This window comes from Haemaphysalis longicornis, unplaced genomic scaffold (genome assembly GCF_048455015.1).
Source record: "Haemaphysalis longicornis isolate Haplotype H1 unplaced genomic scaffold, Haemaphysalis longicornis Haplotype H1 scaffold_7, whole genome shotgun sequence".
In the NCBI taxonomy this organism is placed as follows: Eukaryota; Metazoa; Arthropoda; class Arachnida; order Ixodida; family Ixodidae; genus Haemaphysalis; species Haemaphysalis longicornis.
In genome coordinates, this window is record NW_027526422.1 from 46,715,416 (window position 1) to 46,737,888 (window position 22,473).

The following is a 22,473-nucleotide window of genomic DNA, read 5'->3' on the forward strand; positions in this document are numbered from 1 at the left end:
AACGCACACGCGGAGCAATGAGAGGTACCGCTAACCACCAACCTCTGCCAAGACCAGATCGGTATGGTGTAGCGGACACGCAAGGCATCAGGGGCCACTGTAGCTCTGAACAGAAGGTACCACTCCCGCTGATATTGCCAGGAGCTGACGAATGACAGCAGAAGACCCCGGTGAAAACCACCCGCTCCGCAAAGTACACTTACATTTAAACGTGTGCCCAGTCCAGCCCTGAGAAAAAACGGTGCTTGAGAGAGAGAGAGAGAGAGAGAGAGAGAGAGAGAGAGAGAGAGAGAGAGAGAGAGAGAGAGAGAGAGAGAGAGAGAGAGAGAGAGAGGTCGGCGCTGCTAGCGGCAGGGCTTGCTACGCCAGCTGGGGATGGGGAGGATTGCAATGCAGTGAGGTGGATGTGAGAGACTGGGAAGACAACAAGTAGAGACAAAACAAAAGCTGAATAAAAAGTGACACACAATTAAATTTAAGATACAAAACTAAATAAAGTTGAAGAAGGAATTCGAGCAAATTGTGCCGAGGAAGCACAGAGCGCCTAACAACAAAAAGGAGAAAAAAGGTACATGACGACGCAAACGCGTACAGATGAAGCCATGGGCAGAATTCAAGAATTACAAAACTTCCTACAGCCTAGAATCTCACAAAAAACGCACCAAAATTGTTGTCCCAAAAGGTGAGTCGATTGTGTTGGCTCAGGGTCCGAGGAAGTGACACAGCTGAAGCCTTGCTCCACGGAACGAAAAACCTACTCAGGCACAAAAATCATCCTTATTACAGCCTCGGTCAGCAAATTCGTACCTGCTAACAATTCTTACTGGAAATGCAATCCGGATTCCGTTTCAGTAAATCATCAATGCAGATTTAAGAGCGGCCGAGAGAAAAATTGGTCACGTATCTGTTTGCTCCGTCGCAAATGTTGTAGAAGAAGAAGAAGAAGACCATTTTTCAGCAGACGGTGTTACAATACCGACCGCCAGTCTCAGAGAACAGTCTCATGTCGCCCCTGGCTCCAAATACCCTCTGCTCTCTCTCTCCCGTCTCAATTTCCCCCTACCCTTGTTTCTTCTGTGATGAATGGGGTGGATGTTTCCTCAATTGAATTCATTTTTCCTGCCTTCGCACAGCCCGTGCGCCACCTGTGTGGAGACCCTTTCTTTCTTGGTTCTTTGTTTTGTGGTGCTTGAAACAGCTCGAGCGGACGTATTTTGTCTTAGCGCTTGCTTTTATCTCGTGTCTCTTGGAGACCACTTATAACGGGTCGTTTTTTGTTTCCATTTGCTATCGTAAAAACCAGGCCAACCTGCATTCCTGACTAAAAGAACGATAGTTGTCTCGGTTATGTACTCGGATGTTGTTTCAAACATATTTGAGGTTTTCTTTGCGCTGAATAATGTGAACGCGCCAAGACAGAAGTTTTAGTAGTTTGTAATGATCTTAAACTTGCTTGCTTTTTTTACTTTTGCCTGCTTTCCAAGCATTCTTTCAGCTGTTAGTTTTTTCTATTTTTGCCGGGTGGTTGATTCGGGTGACAGACAGACAGACAGACAGACAGACAGACAGACAGACAGACAGACAGACAGATAGACAAGCCCAAACAACACTACTTCGTCTTTAGAAGAAGCTTTCCTTCCTACTTTCTTCTTCACCTCTATCTTTAAAACGCCTATCATATGCCGCGCGGCAAAAACTCGTAATTAAAAAAAAAAAAGAATGTCGATGTGGGGGTCGGTGGCCTTGAGGTTACGCTATAAAAATAGTCAGAGTGAAAGTCAAAGTCAAAGTTCATTTTCACATTGCAGAGCTATGTCGAGGAACAAGGCTCAAAGTCAAAGTTCATTTTCACATTGCAGAGCTATGTCGAGGAACAAGGCGAAAAAGCCATATTAGGGCTTGGAAAAAAGGCCTGTGGGGCTGTGTCCGATATAAAGCTTTATTGTGTACAGTTCTCGAGTATTCACGGAACCCGCATACACAGTTGGGGTGCTTGATGTTAACTCAACTTATAAGAAAGCTGCGATCAAACGGTAATCATTGCGGCTTACCGCCAGAAAAAACCAGCAAACAGAAAATCTGGCCAATTCATTAAAGCTCATTACGTTAGAAATGCTTTCAGTCGCATATTGAATACAAGGTTCTCTTTAGGTATAATTCAGGACAAGCTTACAAGGACTACCAGCGCATTTACTATGGTACAGGGAATATTGATATTGCCATGCATAGCCACGCACGCCATGCATAGCAGTACATGCATCGTCGCATACTTTGGTGTATTATGAAGCATTCTTTGATTGATTGGCTGAGCATAACTTCATTGCCTCATTTCTAGGGCTAGTGTTCAATTATTTAGAGTGGGTCTGTCATTTGGCGATCTTTTACGTTTGACAGCTCCCAGATTAAGTGCTCCTAGAGACATCTCATGAACACAAGGAGTTCTTAGCGATTTTCGGAAACTGTTACATCTCCCCTCCCGCAATTCTGATCGTCCTTCCTAGTCCTATACCTTCCTTTTCAATAAGAGACAACCACACCAACAACTCTCAATGGTCCATAAACCCGGGGGTTGTGAGGCTTTACGGGTTCCTTGACACCATTATTTTAAAGGGGATGTATGGCCTACTACCTCGTGGTCCAAATTTCCCTAAGCGACCTCACATTTTTACGCACACAGAAACGGAATGAGAAAAAAAAATACACCGAGATCCTCGTCGTGGTACGCGGTCGACATATCAATTTGGCCCTATTAATTTGGAAGCGTCATCTTGCGTCGTTATACTAGAAACTGGGTCAGGCGTCTCCACCCTCCCGCGATCGGGTGCCCCCGTTTTGCCGAATCCTTCGCGCCCCTGCAGCAGCCCCTTTTATGCATCCGTTATTTCTTCTCGCTGCGTGTCGCCGTTGCGGTCGCATACGTGACGCCACCGAGGCAGGCGCTGGGCACGTGTCACTCGAGCGGTTAGCAGTATCGCGACCGCGGCGTGGGCCGCCGCCTAGAGTCAGTCCCCCAGCTCACTCCGCATTGGGTCGAGGTCGGTCTTCGCTGCGCGAAGCCGTGGTGCACAAGGAGAACGTGGTGCACGGCGTTTGCTTTATTAGCTGACCCTTCGAACCTAGACGTTTCGTCATTTCGCGGTAAAAGAGTCGTACGACCCGCGAACGGGATCTGAAAGTTGTTTCACTCACTCACCATAGTCATTAAATCTCCAGCCAGCATTATTTCTGTCTCACTCACTCACTCACTCACTCACTCACTCACTCACTCACTCACTCACTCACTCACTCACTCACTCACTCACTCACTCACTCACTCACTCACTCACTCACTCACTCATCGGCTGTACCATCGTGAGCAATGCACGTTCCACGAGGTAAATTTGTGTTTGCTGCTAGAGAGAGAGAGAGAGAGAGAGAGAGAGAGAGAGAGAGAGAGAGAGAGAGAGAGAGAGAGAGAGAGAGAGAGAGAGAGAGAGAGAGAGAGAGAGAGAGAGAGAGAGAGAGAGAGAGAGAGATCTTTATTTGCCCTTCTATAGAGGCTTATTCATCGCCGGGGTGGAGTTCCTGCTACCGAACGTACAGGGCTGATGGTAAACACGGCGGCACCACACACCACAAGTTTCATCAAGGTTGCGCCAAACCCCTGGGAATGCGCGTTCGTGTAAGTGCGGTCGTGCGCACCGCTTACTCGACTGGGCTGACAGGGATGATACTTGGTGGGGTTGGCGCTGGTTTGCTTTACACCGGGAGCCAAATGTCGTCCGATTGAGAAAACGAAATGCAGCGGATTTTTTCTTCAGCTGACAACAAAGTTTGGAAAGACGGAAGAGTAACTTTGAAAGGGCGAACAGATGGGGATAGGTTATGACTTGAGGGAGCGAATAATTAAATAAATTATGCCAATCAACCAGTCGTGACCAGTCAATCAATTTAATTAAACCAATAATTTCAAAAATAACTTCACATGCTGCTTGAGTTCGCAGCACTCCTGTGTGACTGTCCCTCAAACATATGACCCCAGCAGGGAACATTCCAACAGAGGGTGATTGACCGAGGTATGGACAATCAATCAATCAATCAATCAATCAATCAATCAATCAATCAATCAATCAATCAATCAATCAATCAATCAATCAATCAATCAATCAATCAATCGATCGATCGATCGATCGATCGATCGATCATTCAATCAATCAATCAATCAATCAATCATATCAGTAATAGCTTCCGCTGCCGCTGAAATTCGCAATGCATTATTACTAAAGATCAATAGTAGAAAAGAGCAATACCGATGCATCGTGGTTCACGTAAGTATAAGGAAAGGATTGGATTGGATTGGAAAAGGTTTATTGGGAATGTTTGTAAAGTACCGTGTTGCCCCATGTATACAGTGTTGGCTCAGGGATTTCTCAGAGAGGCGCCTGCGTACACTTACAAACAGTTCGAATTCCATCTCATCGGCTGCCCGGCCGCAGCGGCAATGAAGAGTACGGCATTCGTATGGCTCAGTACAATTGCCGTAGTTGTCGTTCTAATCGAATCGATTCCTTAAGAAATATACGCCACCCTTTGCTGTTAAAATGTTTTGTAACTATGCCAACATCTTTTAGGTAGACTATGAAAAGGGCGCCCGTTTAGCGTTAGATAATTGAATGTAGGTGAGCGTAAGCGTTGTCTGGAGGGGCTCATGTAGAGCCGTGGTTCTCCGGAAAGGTTCTAGAAAACGAAATCTCGGGCCATCTACACTAACGTGATACCTAGGGAGTGGCGGAACCTGCAGTTTATAAGTGTACTCTTGGCGCCTTGGCATTTTTGCCAACGGAGACGAAACCGTTGGGGGTAGCCACGGTGGTGAAACATCCTAGCGCGAGGCGTTGGGAAACGAGTGTCCAGGTGTGTTATTTTAGTACGCGTTACGTTCTAGCGCGAGGCGTAAACGAGTGTCCTGGTGTTTTAGTACCGTGACGACATTGACTATGACATGAGACGATGATATGAGACGACGAAAGCCCCGCCATTTGTGGGGATTCGCCCCTATTAAAACACTGCTTTTCGTATACCGTGCAGGCTTACCCTAACCGAAACTAGACAAACTAGCCATCACTGACGCCGATTGCTTTCTACGGAAAAGAGCTAATATTGATTCGCATACCCCGAGCAATGAATCGTTTCATATTTATTTTTGTACGTCACTATCCCTTTGAAAGTAGCTGCCCTTACTGTCTTGACTACTTACAATTACGCCCCTGCTAATTTGTTACAACTTTTATTCTTTACTTAGCTGCGTGTTGTTCATTGTCCTTGCACGCGCCGTGTCGTCACGTTGTTGAGAAAGATGCGGTAGTAGTGGGCAAGGCTGTTCAGGGAACCACGCATGTAGATGCTACTTTGTGCACGTATGACGAGATGGCGCAACGTGCACAGGGTTTTCCCCTCGTCGACTGTCGATCGGGCTTGCAAGCGAGATGATCTGACGCGCTAAATTGACGCAACTTCGTCGAATCGGACGCTGCTTCGAAGATTTTGCACTGGGAAACACACTCCAGGTGGCTAATGCTCTTTTTGTATGTAATATTACAGTGCAGAGGTACACAAAAATTTAGGCAGTTCCAAATTTCCAAATGCGAATTGTTTTTTTCGGAAACCCTCCGCAGCCTCGGGGTGCGCGTGGGGTTGGTAAGCAGCGGAATTGATTGTATTCTGCTTCGGAACAATTCCCACGGTCTTTTTTCTTTTACATGTGGGACGCATTGCTCGTGAAATCTTCCCATTGGTCCCTAAGATATTCTTCCCATCAGGAGCACAGTTTACGCATTTATCTCGCTGTGATTTTTGCTTAAAATTCAACCTTGAGGGATGAAAGCCCTTCGGTGCAAAGCACTGAAGGGATTTGCACTGAAGGGCACCGAAGCGTCGCCAACAAAGAAGTCGCGAGAGTTCATGATACTATGTTTTATTCCTATTAGCTGCACTTAACAGGAACATGGGGCGCTACATCAGGGATTTTTGGCGCTTAAGGTCATAAACTTGGTTTGATAAACCGCAGCTTATTATGAGAGCCGAAAGTACTGCCTTGTTGGTTACCTGTATCTGCACCAGTAAACAACAACAACGACAAAAATAACAACAACAACAACAAAATCAAAGGACTAACTAACTGCTGACAAGTGCTGTTTCAGGATTTGGGGATTTTTGAGACTGGGTCGTACTACGTCGTAGCTATATACCGCTGTACAGCCACTAAGTGCCGTGCCAAAAATTCGTCCAATTCGGCTAGTCGATTTAAGGAAGAATTCGGGGGACAAAATTGGGATATGTCACAAAAATTTCCTTCCCCCACAAACGCACACGCACACACGCAAGCACATACACACCTACATGCATACATACATACATTCATACATAAATACACACATACAGACATCCATGCATACATACATGCATGCATGCATGCATGCATGCATACATACATACATACATACATACATACATACATACATACATACATACATAGACACATACATACATATATACATACATACATACATACACACATACATAAGCATACATAAATACATACATACATACATACATACATACATACATACATACATACATACATACATACATACATACATACATACATACATACATACATACATACATACACACACACACACACACACACACACACACAATTCTGCTTAGAAAGCCGTCACGCAAAAGTTTCAGCATAGCGCTGGAGCAAAGCTGCTAGGCTGTAAACTAGCAATTATCAGCGTATTAAAATCGGCTTGCGAGGTATGCTTGGAAAATGAATACACTCGCGGTTGCCTGGCTGCTTGGCTAACCCCATTTTGCCCATTCCCAACCGCCGGGTGATGGATGGCATGTCGCCCGTATACGGACCGCCTCGCAGAGCGAACCCGGTCCCTTTTGGCTTTGTTTCTCAGCCGTCGTGCTAGAAATTAACCCATGTGTGAAGCGACTGGGTAGACAGGGAAGAAGTGAGGCTGACTGCCCGCCTGATGAGGGCTTTACGTCACCAGTGAACACACGGCCGGAACATAAGGGCGTATAATTACACCTTGGTGCCGGACAACAGCGGAATGGTGCATGTGAGCACCACGGCCTGCTTTCCGTAATAAGCTGGCTGTGATGGCACCATCGGAGCTTCGCATGCCTGAAAGCAAATGATTATCTTCAATTTTTCCTCTTGACGAACTCTAATTTTCTTCTTGACGACATCTTGAATTTTCCTCTTGACTGAACGGACGTGATGTGGCAGTTAGCTTGCTGCCTATAAGGCTGGAGCCTGATTATGCAACGACAAAAGCTGGGAGAAAGAATTAACTTCCAGGATTTGAAGAGGGTTATCGCGTTTTTTTTTTTTTTGCTTGTATACACTCGCTCCAATAGTTTCTAGGCTGCGGTTTCAGCCATTAAAATTAGTTTGCGGGGCTTAGTGGCCTGAGCTTTTAACCAACGAATCGAGCGTGAGCGTATTGTTTCCTTGAGTGTAGCTGGTCTTTGCCGCCAGTCAGCTAAGAAAGAATTGTTGGTTGCTGTAACCATGTTTTTCGGGCAAAAGCTTGTTTCTTGCGCAGTTTCAAGTTTGGCACGTTGCTGTACTGCAGGTTCTAGAGCACTGAAAAGGATCATCCTTAAATCTATGGGCTGTAACTTTTGACAACGAATTACACAAATGGTATACGTCGATCTTATGCAGGGTACTGTTTAACGTGTTCATATCAAAGTTGATTCCTGAACGGCCGATTATTTGAGCGGAAAAGCTGGGGATGATGAAAATAAAAGAACGTAATTTTATTGCACCACACCATTGTCCCGTACGCACCGTACCCGTTCCCTTTTGCGAAGCAGCGCAGCGAAAATTGAAAGGAATGCAGAGACGAGTGCCGGGGCATCAACAAAACCAGGCAGCGCACGCCGTCGCTAGGGGTAGAGTTCGGTAAGCGGTACGAGGGGGAAAACGCTGGACGTGGAGTAGCCTGGCAACGGGCAGCACGAAGGGGGGTGGCCGAGGGCGAGGGAGGGGTGGGCCCTGGACCGCGGCGGAAGCACCAGTGTCCGCGTGCTGCTGCCGCAGCTCCGACGCAGACGTGCTCCGCGTTGTGACCGCCTCGTCCCGAAGGAATGCCCGTCGCCGATGCCGTGGTCTTGGGTGGCGCGGTGACGGTGTTGTAGCAGCGCGGCTGAGACTGAAGGGTTCCTCCAGCCATGCCGCGCAAGGTGAACTTCAGCGTCGTCCAAGTGAGCGCCGAAGACGAGAACTTCCCGGCCTCCGAGCTCAACCTGCACGGGCCGACGGTCAAGGGGTGGCTCTCGAAGAAGTGAGCATCGCCCTCTTCCAACGATTCATTTCTATCCTATTTTTCCTTACTACTTTTCAACAATTGTTTTCTGCGTGGGGCAAGAGCTGGGACTACGAAAGCAGCAGTAGTTGAAAGAGGTTTCTGTTTACGTCGCCAAAGGTATTCTTGTCAAAACAAAGGACTGTCAAATGGAACGCGGAAAGCTCAAATCGTGCTTAGTCAAAAGGAGTATTTTCGACCGTTAGAAATCGTTGAATGTAATGAAATGAACTGAAGTCGATTAAGAATTATTCTCGTCTTCGGGTGCCTTCGAAGTTACATCTCGTACTAACTGGGACTGCAATTGCGCCGCTTCATCTGCGTGTAAAACAATGAAGTCTCGTTGTAAAGTGAAAACTGGAAGCTTGATAGCGATATCTTTTTGTTATTCTAGAAGTATTCCAATACTCAGAAAATTTGTGCATTTCTCCCGTTTGCACTCCCGTGAATTGATTGTACGCATCAACCTTTCTAACCCCAAATCGCTCAAACCATAGCCGAAGGACGATGTTTGAGCCATTGTTTCATTGTCCGGGCCGCTTACCTGAAGGCAAATAAATATCCCCTACTTCGCTTAATTTATGAAACCGAAGAAAAGTTTCAAGCTAACGAAGCACCTACGTAAGCAACTGATGAGGTTAAACACGTCGCTGTTCAAAAGGAAAGAGGACGTGAACTGTGTTGCGCAACGCTTGCGGCGCAGTGTGTTAAATTGCATTAGAACGCTCGTCGCATCTCATCGTGGAGCAACGTGCGAGCCATACGCGCTGTTTTGTAAACACCTGCGCGTCTGGACACGCACTGCGGGGAAGCGGCGCTGCCTGGCGGCGCTTTGGCGGAGTCACTGCCCCGTTTTATGCCCACTACCCGCGCTTACTGCGCAGTTCGGACGTGCTCCCGTCACAAGACGGGAAAATGACTATAACTAAACCAAACGAATTTGGCGTGTATCCGGCTGTCCCTTTCTGTGAGTATAACTTGGATTCTTTCGGGAAAAACAACTTAGAAGCGGTAGTAAAATAAGCGGTTGGAGCCGGCCGAAGTCAGTTTTGAAGCCGGAAGCTGGACCGAAGCCTGTCTGCCTAACTGGATAGCGGACGAGACAGAAGAAGAAAAGTCTAAGACCGATGCAGAAAGAGGGATTAAAGAGGTAGGGATTGTGTCCCATACAGAACAGGTTGATCAAATAAAACAAAAAGCGGCCATACACATATAATAAACTAACACAAGACAAAAAAGTGTTCGGCCCCCCTTGTACAGAATGCCGTTCCAAGGCCGTTTCGTTTTAACATCTCTAGTTTTGTTAAATTTTCTTTATCGGTGTTTATTTTTTTAAGGCGGAAGCCTTGAGTGCCCTATAGTGCGAAAAACCGGAGTTGTCCGGTGCATGAAATGGCCGCCGCTCCTAAGAGTAAACAACACTTATGAAAATGTGGACTTTGTACCAAAGTTCGTATTGTAGAAAGGTTTATTGGAGCTGAGAAATAAAATAAAGTTAGGTGACTTCTGGTTATCACACAAAGGGGAACACCGCTGCTCTAGCCCTGAGACATTCGTGATTTTCATTTCAGCTGACAGCCAGTTAGCCGCATCACTACTAGGGCGGGTGGAAGGGCGGAGGGTAAAGTAAGGGGATTTGGGTGGTAGGTGCGTGTCCACAGGATATTGGTGGTATGACAGGTATTAAAGTTGCAGAGTTATGTAGCGGTGGATATGGGATATAAAGAATTGGGCTGTTGGAGTGCGTTTGCGTCTTGAGTCGGGCGTCGAGGACATCGATGGATGGGGGAGGGCGTGGGTAATAAAGTTGGTTGTTGCGATAGTGATGGAGGATATCCGTGTAGCGAGTGAAAATGAAAAACGCGGAGAAGGGTGCGGCCAATTGGCCCGACCTCGACGGGAATTCCCAGAGTAGCATATCGCGGGAAGCAGCCTGAGCCACCTGTGAGAAAGGCACGACCTTCGGTTCACACGATTTGAAGGCGGTACAGGGTTTTAATCACCTGGAGAAATTAGAGAGCGGGGAATGAAGTACAGCCGGTAAAAAAGTTGCAAAAAACTTGGTGAGAGTCCGTAAGAATGGTTAGATAGCTGGTGGGGACTGTGGTCGCTACGAGGGCTATGACTGCCTTTGCGACGGCGTTGGTGTTGGTGTCGGCGATAGTGGCAGATGCCAAGATGGAACTTTAGAGATTTAGGGCAACCAGTGCGTTGCTGGTCGGGGCGAGTATATTGCGACGACCATGTATCGTGTGTTGCTATTGTTCGAGTAGCGGTTCTGCAATGGGCAAATGCGTGCTTGTGTTTTACCAATTGTTATATGGACGGTGCGTATGCCGCGGAAAGAATGAGACGTAGAAGTGGGGCCGGTAAGGGGGAGGGAGGGGCGTTGTGGTGTGAATTACTAAAAAAAGAAAAAACCTTTTTTTACGCCATTCAAACAAAAAATTGGTCTGACGAAAATGGGCCGTTCACAGTAAGCTTACCACCCCCATCACCTGCTTGTAGCTGTGATTCGATTGTGAAGAAAGACGAGAGAAAAAAAAAAACGCGTTGGCGACATCACCGCTGCTATTTCTGGGCCCATCTAAAGTATTACATATTTAATACAATGTGCTATAAATAAACCGAACTATACAACGATAAGTCATGATACAAAATATCGTTATCCGGCACATGGAAACGGGAAAGAAATGGGGCTACAACTCGACAAGACCCGGTACCCTCATCAAACGTGGGTGCCACATCCGAGGGATTACGAAACAAGGCGACCAGGCCCCTCGCAGGCTTACTTAAGGCATAAAAATTATTCACTCAATCAAGTAAGTAATTGCCTCAGTGAAATATCATTAATTTCCATTTTTCAAATAAAGCTAGTTTGTACGGCATGACTATCAGTAGCTTTGTATTCCGCGATCGCGCCAAGTCTCAGTGTTCCATATGAACATACCCAGAGACTGTCAGTGTGCAGGAAAAAGGAAAACGTCGTTCTCATACTATGACTCTATCTAGCCATTTCTAACAAAATGCGCTGAACAAAACTCTTTGCACTACCTGAGTATTTCTGGCGGCAAGCCATGACGCATACATTTCTCAAGTAGCTGCGGTAGAACGAGAGTCGCAACTATGCTCCGCAACCGCCCGCTCCAATTCTCCGTTCTAACAGCTTCAAGTCTTCCCGACTTATTGCATAGCCATTCCGTAGTGGTCGGCTGGCTAAAACTATACTTTCCCCGCTTCGCATTAAGCAGGTGGCTGCCTGGGACTGCCCTTTTTCGCTTTCTACAGCGGAGCTGTTATGGGCTACTACCCCGTTTGTTGCGTCCGTAGAACGACAAAAGCCGCTCCCCTCCTCCTTACTTCGACACACACCCTCCCTTCTGCTACCTGATGGCCTACTGCGGCGCTTCGTGATCTTATGCAGTCAAACCCGGCTATAACGAACCCGGATAGAGCGAATAATGCTATATATCGAACAAAATATTTCAGTTACAGAAATACATGGGGAAAATATTCCTTATAACGAAGTTCACATCCGATATATCGAACTCTGCGCGCCTAGAATGGCTGCCGAAATGCATGGTCTCGAAGCGTCGATTGAGATGTGGATTGGCCACGACCACGGAGCAAGAGCCGCGACTGAGTCCCTGCGCCTCGCACGGAGCGGCGTGACGCCCGTTCGAAACTTTCCGTAACTGTTTCCGACGCGCGGGACTAACGATGGAGCCGGCCAATTCCGCGAGTCCGGACCAAGACAGCAGCATCGGTGAACTGTGGGAAGAGCTCGCCAGCGATGATGTCGCGAGGGAAAGCCGTCGGACGCTTACAATGAAGCGCTTTCGGCAGTCGATGTGCTCAGCCAGTGCTTTTTTTAGATTTTGGAGGACGCGGACTCGAACTGGTACAAACAATGTTTCGTGCAGAGAATGCTATGCCAGTTTAAGATGCCAAAAGTGAAAACAAAAATCCCCGCTTTTTTGCAAAGTAGGCAGTTAAGGCGGAAAGTAGCTTAATATTTGCAATAAATGGAATATTTTGTGTATGGTAATGGCTAATTTACTGTGTTCGTTTCTGCATGCGGGGATGAAGGAGTTAGGAGGGGGGGTGGCTCCCGCGGATTGCGAACTCGTAACAATAAGTTCGTTATAAGAGGGTTCGGCTATATCGAACTATTGGATATATCGTACTAATTGCAGTGCATATTGCAGTTCGCTATAAACGGGTTTGACTGTACAAGACGGCAATTAGTGCCCGTAAAAAATGTCTTTTCAGCTATGCGCTTCTGCGTAGAGGTGAAGCCGACTTTAACAAGATTTGCGCAAGCTTGGTTTTTGTTAGTTGGCTTTCCCGCATGATATGTTGCGCAGTGAAGCCTTTTTACACTCCCGTTGAACGCTTCCCCAGCGTGACGGTGCGGTTTGAGCGGGAGTTCGGGGAGAACCAATTGCATCAATAACCTTCACACGATAGGATGGTACTGATTTTTTTTTCTTCAACTTGCTTTGCTCGCCTCGTCTTTAAAAGTCTCTCGATCTGGTTGCGGTGGTTGTAGTTTTAAATGTGGCCTCTACAGATGCACATGGGTAGCCCGTGACCATCTTGACTGAGCATCGCGCACAGCGTATTTTGGACCACCAACCTGACGAAGCGAACGGCAGGCGGGGGTGTGAGTTAATTACACGTACCCTTTAGTTAAATATTCAGAGAGGCACCTAAGACTGCTTACGTGTGGAACTGCGAAAGAATGACGTTATATTTTGAGCTATGAGATTATCTGCGTGTAATTGTAGTAAGTCTGTTGTGATTATGTCATCTTCTTTTGCCAGATTGTCTTCGTCATCAAAGGGATACATGTTTTGTGCATCTTGACTGAGCATCGCGCACAGCGTATTTTGGACCACCAACCTGACGAAGCGGACGGCAGGCGGGGGTTTGAGTTAATTACACGTACCCTTTAGTTAAATATTCAGAGAGGCACCTAAGACTGCTTACGTGTGGAACTGCGAAAGAATGACGTTATATTTTGAGCTATGAGATTATCTGCGTGTAATTGTAGTAAGTCTGTTGTGATTATGTCATCTTCTTTTGCCAGATTGTCTTCGTCATCAGAGGGATACATGTTTGGTGCGTAATCAGTAAACGGTTACGGCAGTTCGGGATAATGGTGGTCTTAGCTGCAGTGAGTGCCTGAGTCTTCTCTCACAGTGCGGCGTCTTTGTGTTCACCTGAATTTTTTTTTTCTGCGGCATACTTCCATGGGCGACCGTGCTTCACAGCTTCCGCTGAAGTAGAGGCCATGGCAGTAAAGACAGCGCCGACATGCACAAACCCGTCCAGTAGTGCGATTGCACCCTCTCATTGACGTTGTCACTGTAGTTTTCTGATTGCGTCTTTCCCGTGTTCTCTCTGTGGCTATTACTGAGAGGCTTGGCTGGTCGCTCTTGTTAGCCCAACATATATTAAACTTGCGTAAGCGTGATTTGCTACATTTAATTAGCATACCCGAATTACTCATTCTTTAAATGGTGGGATGGAGTCCTCTCATTACCATAGTCAGGATACTTTGCACATTGCGTTGTTTTTTTTTTCTATTTGTTAATCACACTGAGAGACTTGGCCAATCGCTATTTTTAGCCCTTCTTATTCCTTAGCGTAAACGTGCTTTGCTGCCTCTGTATTTCGCACACTCAAATCACAGCTGTAGGTCTCAGTGCATGTCTCTAACACACAATTCCAAGTCGAATGCCACAATGCATTCACTAGATGTCCCCGCCGCGGTGGTTCAGTGGCTAAGGTGTTAAGTTGCTGAGCACGAGGTCGTGGGCTCGATTCCCGGCCACGGCGGCCGCTTTTCTGGTGGAGGCAAAAAGCAAAAACGCCCGTGTGTACGAGATTTCGGTGCACGTTGAAGATCCCGTGGTGGTCAAATTCATTCCGGAGCCCCCCACTATGGCACGCCTCATCCCCTGCGTTGCGTCGGTGCATTAAACCCTGCAATCAGTCAATCAATCAATTAATCAATCGATCGGTCGATCGATCGATTGATCTACCCTGAGATCAATCGATTGATTTATCTACCCCTTGCTGTCGTGGAAAACTTTTATTTGAATCTGATGATGTGGGAGCGGTTCCTCATTCTCGGAGATCATCTGGTGATCGTGCTGATTCAGCCCTAGAGACCGAGAGCTCTGCTTCGGCCGCGTTGTAAGGAATGCACGCTCAACCCGCATTTCGTGAGCCCCGCGTTCGAATCCCACACCCAAATTCCGCCAATTCTCTCTCCTCTACTTTTATTCGATTTGTGTCGTAGACCCTTTTTGGAACCATCGCTTGTCCTCGCCGGACACCGCTTTTTCTCGTAATGGGACAATTAACGCTTTCGCATAAAAATTATGTGGCGTTTTGTAAAAAAAAAAAATAATAAAATAAAAAACGCCGTTGTCTTATCCACCGTAATGTGTTAAGTGATATAGGAAACCTCCGACCGTTGTCTTTGTTTACTTCTCAGGTATTCGACTTACCCGCAAGAGATCATCATCCAGCTAGAGACAAAATGCCGAATTTGTCGCATCCAGATACTATCTCATCAATACTGCATTGGTAAGTATACTGGAACATACTGACCGCTTTGTTTGTGGCAGAAAATTTTTATATCAGAAAGTAAGATCCCTGTGATAACTCCAACGGCAGTGATTCGCCCTTTGAGATTAGCGCAGGTTGCTCGAGAACGAAGAGCTTTGTGGAGAAGTATGCTCCGAAGGATGGGGCATGCGTGGCACAATTTTCTGGCGCTCGGCACATTCTGTTGGAATGTTTTTGCATCCATCCAAATGAATACGTGGGAAATATTCGGCTTCCTGAAGACTTGTGTTTTGAATGTAATACTGAGAAAGCGGAGAGCGAGCATGTAAAGGGGCAAAAAGAATTTTGGAATGCTGACGAATTGAAAGCAGAGATGGAAATATAGCACATAACAGCTACTGCCTGTAATGAGCAAAATTTAGTTCGAGCAGCGCAAGCATTAAAATAGTCGGGCAAATTGATGCAATAGCTCCTTTGGTGAAATAAATAAATAAATAAATAAATAAATAAATAAATAAATAAATAAATAAATAAATAAATAAATAAATAAATAAATAAAGTAAAAACTAAATAAATAAATAAATAAATAAATAAATAAATAAATAAATAAATAAATAAATAAATAAATAAATAAATAAATAAATAAATAAATAAATAAATAAATAAATAAATAAATGAAACAATCAGGCTGCGGTGTCGTCATTTTATGGCAATGCCTCTAATTAAAGGGGACTGGGACAGGGTGCCAGCCAATCACGCGTCGGTATCTATGGCAGAACCGGTGAGAGTGTCAGAAAGATGACGGCGCCTTCAACTTGTTTCGATATTTATTTACCACGATAAAGTTCGCTTCCCATTAAAATGAGCATATTTGTTGCCGTAGCATCTCTTTTCAACGAAGCAAAGTCGTGCGTTCTCATCGTGATCCCTTTAAAATCTCATACGAACTATGACAATAAATTTTGTTGTTGCCCGAAAATCCCGATCAACGTTTTTTAACCACGCAGGATTCACGCGTAGGCTTATTTGCGAATGATTCATTACGGTCAATCGTTCAGCGAACTTTGAAATGACATACGAAGCAATATTGATACATGAACACATACAAAAAATCGTTGGCGACCACTCAAATATTACTCGTCCGCAGAATAATGCTCATGGCACTAAACAAGCCGATGATATACTGAAGGGAACGATGTCTGCGCAGCCGCTGCGATGACTCTTCCGGCTTTTTCTTATTTACAGCCACAACAATCGACATCTACGTGGGCAACGTCCCCAAAGGCCTGGACGTGGGCCTCTACAACGCCCGCTGGACTCATTTGGGGTGAGTGCACCGCCACGTCACGCTCCAACGCGCCGCCGTTCGAAGCTGCGCCGTTCCTTGCCGCACAGTGCGAGACGCTCCGCGGCCTCCGAGCGCTCCCGGCACTTCCGCCCGCGGATAACGTCCGGCTCTACAAAACGTGCTGTTCGCCCACGTGACTCATTACTTACTGTACCGGCCACGTGCTAGCGGCCAGGTGGTGCTTCGGAGTCGCGACTATATACGAACACTTTTGGTAGTAATGGAACAAACAACCCTTTCTCCCATGCTGTGATTTTATGTATGTTGGCGGCAAGTTCTGCCCCTGGCGTGGGCTTTGAATGACGGAAGCGAGTACGCTGATTGCTGGCGTACAATGTTCCACTGTAACCCGTTCCTACATGTGCACGTGCTTCCGCTGCTTGGTAGTTGGGCTTTATTTTATTGCGTTAAAGGCGCTATCGGACGTCCGCGCCGACGCTCTTGTGGTTTTCGCTGGTAGTCGATGGAACTATCACCAACCATTTGTGCATGCAGGAACTTCCGGGAGATCACGTGCGGTGCTAGCCAACTGAGCGGGACTTGTTAACAAGGCGCATGCAATTATTGTCTGTCGGTGGTGCGCCGATAAGCAATGGCCGATAAGCTGCAAAAAAAAAAAAAAAGTCAACCGAAGCTGCGAACGCCCTTATGCAGATGGCTTAAAAGGACTCTGCAACACTTCCGATAAACGCTTTCACTCTTTCCTTTGCGTCTTTATGCCCTGTGAAATCGGTAGTTATCGTCAGCACGGAGCGCCCCTGGGTTATTTGCTCATCGCAGCAAATACGTCTTCCTTTCCCGCCTTGGCTTTGTGGCTTTCCTTCCCCAACCGGCCTTTGGCCATCCTTGCCAATAAAGGTGCTGCAACTGAATTAAAGCCGGCCAATAGCCGCAACACCGTTGTGATTGCGTAAGCTCGAAGAACGCTATGACCGGGAAAAGAGAAATACATCCCCCTCGCGAGGGGCACGATCAAATGCACAGCATTTCCGAGGGGGTGCGCCGGCAAGTCGTATGGATTACGTATTGGTTGTTGGTTTTCTTGTTACACGCTGCACGTCATCAAATTTGCGGTGGGCTACAGCGGGGCGTCCCGGCAGCACGAGACGCGACCAGCGCTGCTGGTCTCTCGATCATAGTCTCGATCGCGGGACCTGTGTCGCCATCTTGCGGAGGCGCGTGACAACTTATGGCGGGTCTCTCGATCATAGTCTCGATCGCGGAACCTGTGTCGCCATCTTGCGGAGGCGCGTGACAACTTATGGCGCTTTCGAAACAAACCATAAATGAGTGAAGGATATAAGGCGCTATCGGTGCATCGAAATCCGTGTTGGTTGCGTGGCTCAATCGGTAGTGCGCCCGGCACTTGCCGTTCCGCCCGCGCCGTCGTGGGTTCGAATCCGGGCGCCGGAAACTGTTGTTTCTTTTATAGTGTAGTGGCCTGGCTGCGGACTAGGCCGAACGCCGCGTGACATTGTGAGTTACTAAAATGCTATGCATTTAAAAAATATTGTGAGCAGTTTCGATTGATTGTAGGGTTTAACGCGCAGACGCAACGTAGGCGATGAGGCGCGCCGTAGTGGAGGGCTCCGGATTAATTTTGACCACCTGGAGATCTTTAACGTGCGCCGAAGTCTCGTACACACGGGCGTTTTTGCTTTTCGCCTCCATCAGAAAAGCGGCCACCGCGGCCGGGAATCGAACCCGCGACCTCGTGCTCTTTTGAGCAGTTTCTAATAATGTGATGGGCATAAAGCAGTAATTCTTTGTTAATGTACTTGGCGACACCCTAATCTAAGTACTGGACTGTGTCGGTTGACTACGTTCTACAAGCATTTAAGATTTAAAAAAAATTGTTGAAAAAAGTGTTGCAGGGTCCCTTTAACTACCATGACTTGTTTTTATTACCAGACGATATTACCGATAATAAAGTTCTAAACACAGTAGTGTATACAACGAATAGGAGAGTAAGATTTGTTCATGTCCATTTTCGTCCGGTTTTTTTTCTTCTGTGAGGTGAATTTTTGTGGCTAGTTAGCTTGATGATAGTTGGGATGATTGTTTTAGTTATAGGACCCTGGAAGCCGGTGTAGTCGCATACTGATTCCCGTTTATGCGGGGAGCTGTCAAGTTTAGCGTGCGTGGTGTTCGACTACACGGTTCAAGGAGAGGTGAAGCTTAAGATGTGGTTACCAGAGTGACAATAGAAACTCAAAACTAATGGGGGTGACAGTGTAGGGCTTCTTACATTTAAACAAGACATATGAGCAAGCGCTGACATCTAATTGCAACACGCCTGATTTGACAAGGTAAGGTATCTTGTCCAAGCTATGCACCACTACTGAGCTGAGAATTCCACTTGTTTAATAAGTTTTGAAAATTACGGGAAGAGGAGGGGGGTGCCAATTGCTGCACAATACCAAAATATACGAAAAAATGCGGTGTGCTTCTACTTAAGGACCATGTATCAAGTGACCAAATAACACCCGGCTAAACTCGACGGTATGAAAATTCAACGCACGTTATCGTTTAATAATTCCGGTTGCTGCCTATTACAGAATCAGCTATGTTTTGGGTATGGCTTCGGTAATACAGTTAAGCGTTATCGTAGTTGTCCCAGTTCGAGCTCAAAGGTCAACGCAAGACTGTTGCATTTTCGCAAGGAGCGTGTGGTTAAATTAGAGCGCCTGATCCACCTTTCAAAGGCACTGGATTTATATGCAGGAGCAGCAGTGTTGTTTTCTTTCAGTTCCCTGAAAAATAGGCCTCGCCTGACTTGGTTTTAACCAGATAATTTGTGCGGGGCAGCACAACGCACAAACTACAACGTCATCAGTGTTGGTGGTTACTACTTGCACTCAACTTGTAGCTTTATAATAAGAAAATGAAGAGGAGCATCAGCCCTTCTCGACAATGCTTTTGTACATCAAAAGAAATAATTTTGTAGACCTGATTACGTAACTTTGGCTGCCTTACGGGTAACTTTTAATCACTCATTATCAAGGCTTAGTCGCCTGAATCAGTTGGACGCTGCCTCCGGCACCAGAGTTCTAGTTGAGGTTATCAAGTTAACTTTTCCACGTGCAGCCAAAGATTGGAACGACCTTCCCTGCTCCATTGTTTCAACCACCTGCCCATCAAACTTCATAGAAGAAAATGTCAGTAGTCACCTGTGTTCAAAAAACTAATGCGTTCAAATGTGTTTTTTTTTTCTGTATATCTACCCCTTATGTAATAGCCCCCAGTGGGGTCCTTAAAGGAGCCATGAACACAAAATACAAGTTGGGTTTATTAGAAAGACTGCTTAGTCCCGATAACAATGATACCAATATCTTTGCAATCTTCGAACAAATAACGGAGATATTAAAGAAAACGTGTGAAGCAGTCGCGACCCCCTAGCCAATTTCCCGCAACTTTTCTATGACGTCACGGAACCTTGTTTGTGCGATTGGCGGCCGTTTAACTGACCTGTCGTGACGACACATGACTGGACGTCTGTAATGGGGCCTCTAGTTCCATTTGACCGCATCACTTGAATGCTAACGTGCAGTTAACGCACTGAAATTTATTTTTTATTGTTGGCCCGTATGACGTCATTCTTGCTCAGAACACGTCACTGTGGCGCAAAATTTGAAAGTATTTAAATACTTCTTGCTTTTTTTTTTTCGTTAAAAAACATCTTTTGTGGCTGGGTGGCCCGCGCTCATATGGGCGCACCACCGTTAGTTGCATGTTGTACGTTTCCCTCTAACACACGAATTATTCCTTTTTCCTGTACTGACGCTACGAACTACCATTGCGGCGAATGGTATTCTTTTTTCAATTCAGTTTATTCAGTTTTCCCAAAAGCATCTGGACGACTTCCTGGCTAAAAGCTGCTCGAGCAGCTTGACAAAGGCGCAGGAAGCCGTTACAAGGCATGGAGGACGGACCACGTAACACAGATGTAATCATAAGTAACAAAAAAACAAAAATAAAACACGATTTCAATTTAACAAATCAGTTCTACAAATTTTATCAAAGATAATCAAAATTAGATGAAGGAAACGCAGATTAGAGAAACAGGCCACGAACAGAATGAATAGTTTACATTATCAATAGGAGATTCAAGCACACTGTAAATAAAAATTAAAAATAATACGCTAGAAATATGTAGGAAAAAACATGATTCAGGACACAGTGCATAATCGATTGCGCAAACCCGCTGGCTCGCGGATCTTTCATGCAGGCAGGTGCATGCTGTGCAGAGAAGACGCTCTGTGGAACAACGGGGTGAGGTAGTGTCGCTGAACAAATTCAAATTTTTTTTTCTCTGCTAAAACAAAAACTGTTCTGATTAAACTTTCCGAAATAAACTGTGATCATTTGTACCAGTGAATGGCTTGTATTTGATATTTTTACTACGAGCACAACAATGCGCAATTCCAAGGTGAATATGGGCCAGAAAGGAGGTTTTCCCAAGTTTGACAAACGTTTTCTCGCACACTTCACCTTTTTTCAGTGTAAATATAGTTTTTACCAATTTTCCACAATTCTGAGATACAGGTACAAATGCTTCATTGGCAGAGAGAATGTGCTTGTGTTTGCTAAAAATGTTTGAAAATGCTCGACATCGTGTATTTTCTGAATGGCGTAATCACAGAAAAGAAAGGAAATATATTTTAAAAATTCGGCATACAGCAGCCCAGGGCCTCAAAATGATGTTCACAAAAAATGGTGGCCATTGTAAGAGAATTTACTTTTTCATGAATTTTTTTACAGACGTAAGTTTGCATGAAACACTGGAGATAAAAGGGCCGCTAGAAACAGAACGAAATTTTTTTTGGACAAAAACGCTTTCAGGGAGCATTGTGGGCCATGCGAGGATGACCCACAATTTTTACTGAGCAAATCCGTGATGGTCGATTTTACGGCTGGGACGCTTGACATGGAATGACCCGGCTGTAACGGAGCTGAGTGAGATACTGAATCCTACTTCTTACAAATTAAACGAAGTTGTATTTTCTCTTCATGGCTCCTTTAAGAAAATAAAAATTAAATGAAAAATGAAATGAAATAATTAATAACAATTATTTATTATGCAACAGCAATCTTGTTATTGTGCAATTGTCTTTTTCCGTCGTGCTTATGGACACTTTTATACATCTACTGAATGTAAGGCGTTGATTTTTAAAGCTGCAAGGATTGCACGTGAAACCGAAACGAAAACAGCCTACTGGGGAATTGGAGTAGGGTATTGTGCTAGAAGAATGCGCCACACTAATACAAAAAAAAAAAAAAAGAGCGTGGTGAGTTAGAGACTACATGCATCTGCCTTTTTGTTGCATCGCGTTAAGGCACAGCGCCTGCGTTTAAAGCTTTAAGAGAAACCTTTTTGGGAGGTTATGTGGCTTGATAAGTTGACATATCATTGCCATTTACGGGAGCAGCTTTCAACAGTTTACAATATAAATATGGTGTTCGCCTCGCCGAGTGCTTCCCGATAAGTACAGAACCATCCCTTGACTGGATAATTGTCTATGACCGCCATTTTGTATCAGGGTGATGGCGGGTCACTGACTCACTAAAGAAGCTAATATACCCGCATTATGCTACTCTTTCAGTTCGAGCGCTGCTATTAGCGGCAGACTCGAAGTAAATTTTGTTTGAAACAGGTACGATCAGTCCTATATGCGCTAAATATGCTTGTATTTGACTTTCCTTCACCACGATTCCAATCTTCTTTAAGTCACTGCCACAGCCTTGTAGTTTAATTTCTCAGTGTTACGATCAAACACGTGGCCTTTGGAAAGGTCAATATTTCTTTGCATGGGTGTAGATGGATACAATGACATTCCAATAGAACGTGTGGAATATCGCACATGCCGGGTCATTTTGGGGATACTCCAAAGAACAGCAAAATGAGCTAATTGGTTCGGGGTGAAAAACACTCGTGTTCCATTTTTTTTTTTGTGCGCGCAGTTTTCCCGCAGCCAGTATACATTGTCACGAGACTCTTTGTTCTCAAACAATCAGATATGACCTTTAAAAGCACAGCACTGCCCTTAGAATATCGCAGAACTGTACCTTCTGATATAAATTTTTTCTGTCTCATTGACGTGTAACGACGTGTTTGACTCCATTTTTTTTTCTTCTTCCATTTCTTCGTTTCTGTCTGCTTTGCCCTTTTTT

At 45.5% G+C, this 22,473-nt stretch overlaps 2 protein-coding genes across 2 annotated transcripts in view; one reads left to right on the forward strand and one right to left on the reverse strand.

The window, feature by feature from the left end:
• The window catches only part of LOC144145499 (RUS family member 1), a 273,889-nt gene that overhangs the window by 224,974 nt on the left and 26,442 nt on the right, over positions 1-22,473 (reverse strand). The window lies entirely within an intron of this gene.
• The window catches only part of LOC144145498 (centrosomal protein of 104 kDa), a 76,280-nt gene continuing 61,784 nt past the window's right edge, over positions 7,978-22,473 (forward strand). Inside the window, exons 1-3 of the mRNA XM_077677147.1 lie at positions 7,978-8,351; positions 14,881-14,972; positions 16,200-16,281. Of these exons, the coding sequence (XP_077533273.1) occupies positions 8,239-8,351; positions 14,881-14,972; positions 16,200-16,281 (287 nt within the window). The 5' untranslated portion in view covers positions 7,978-8,238. The remainder of the gene's footprint in view (positions 8,352-14,880; positions 14,973-16,199; positions 16,282-22,473) is intronic.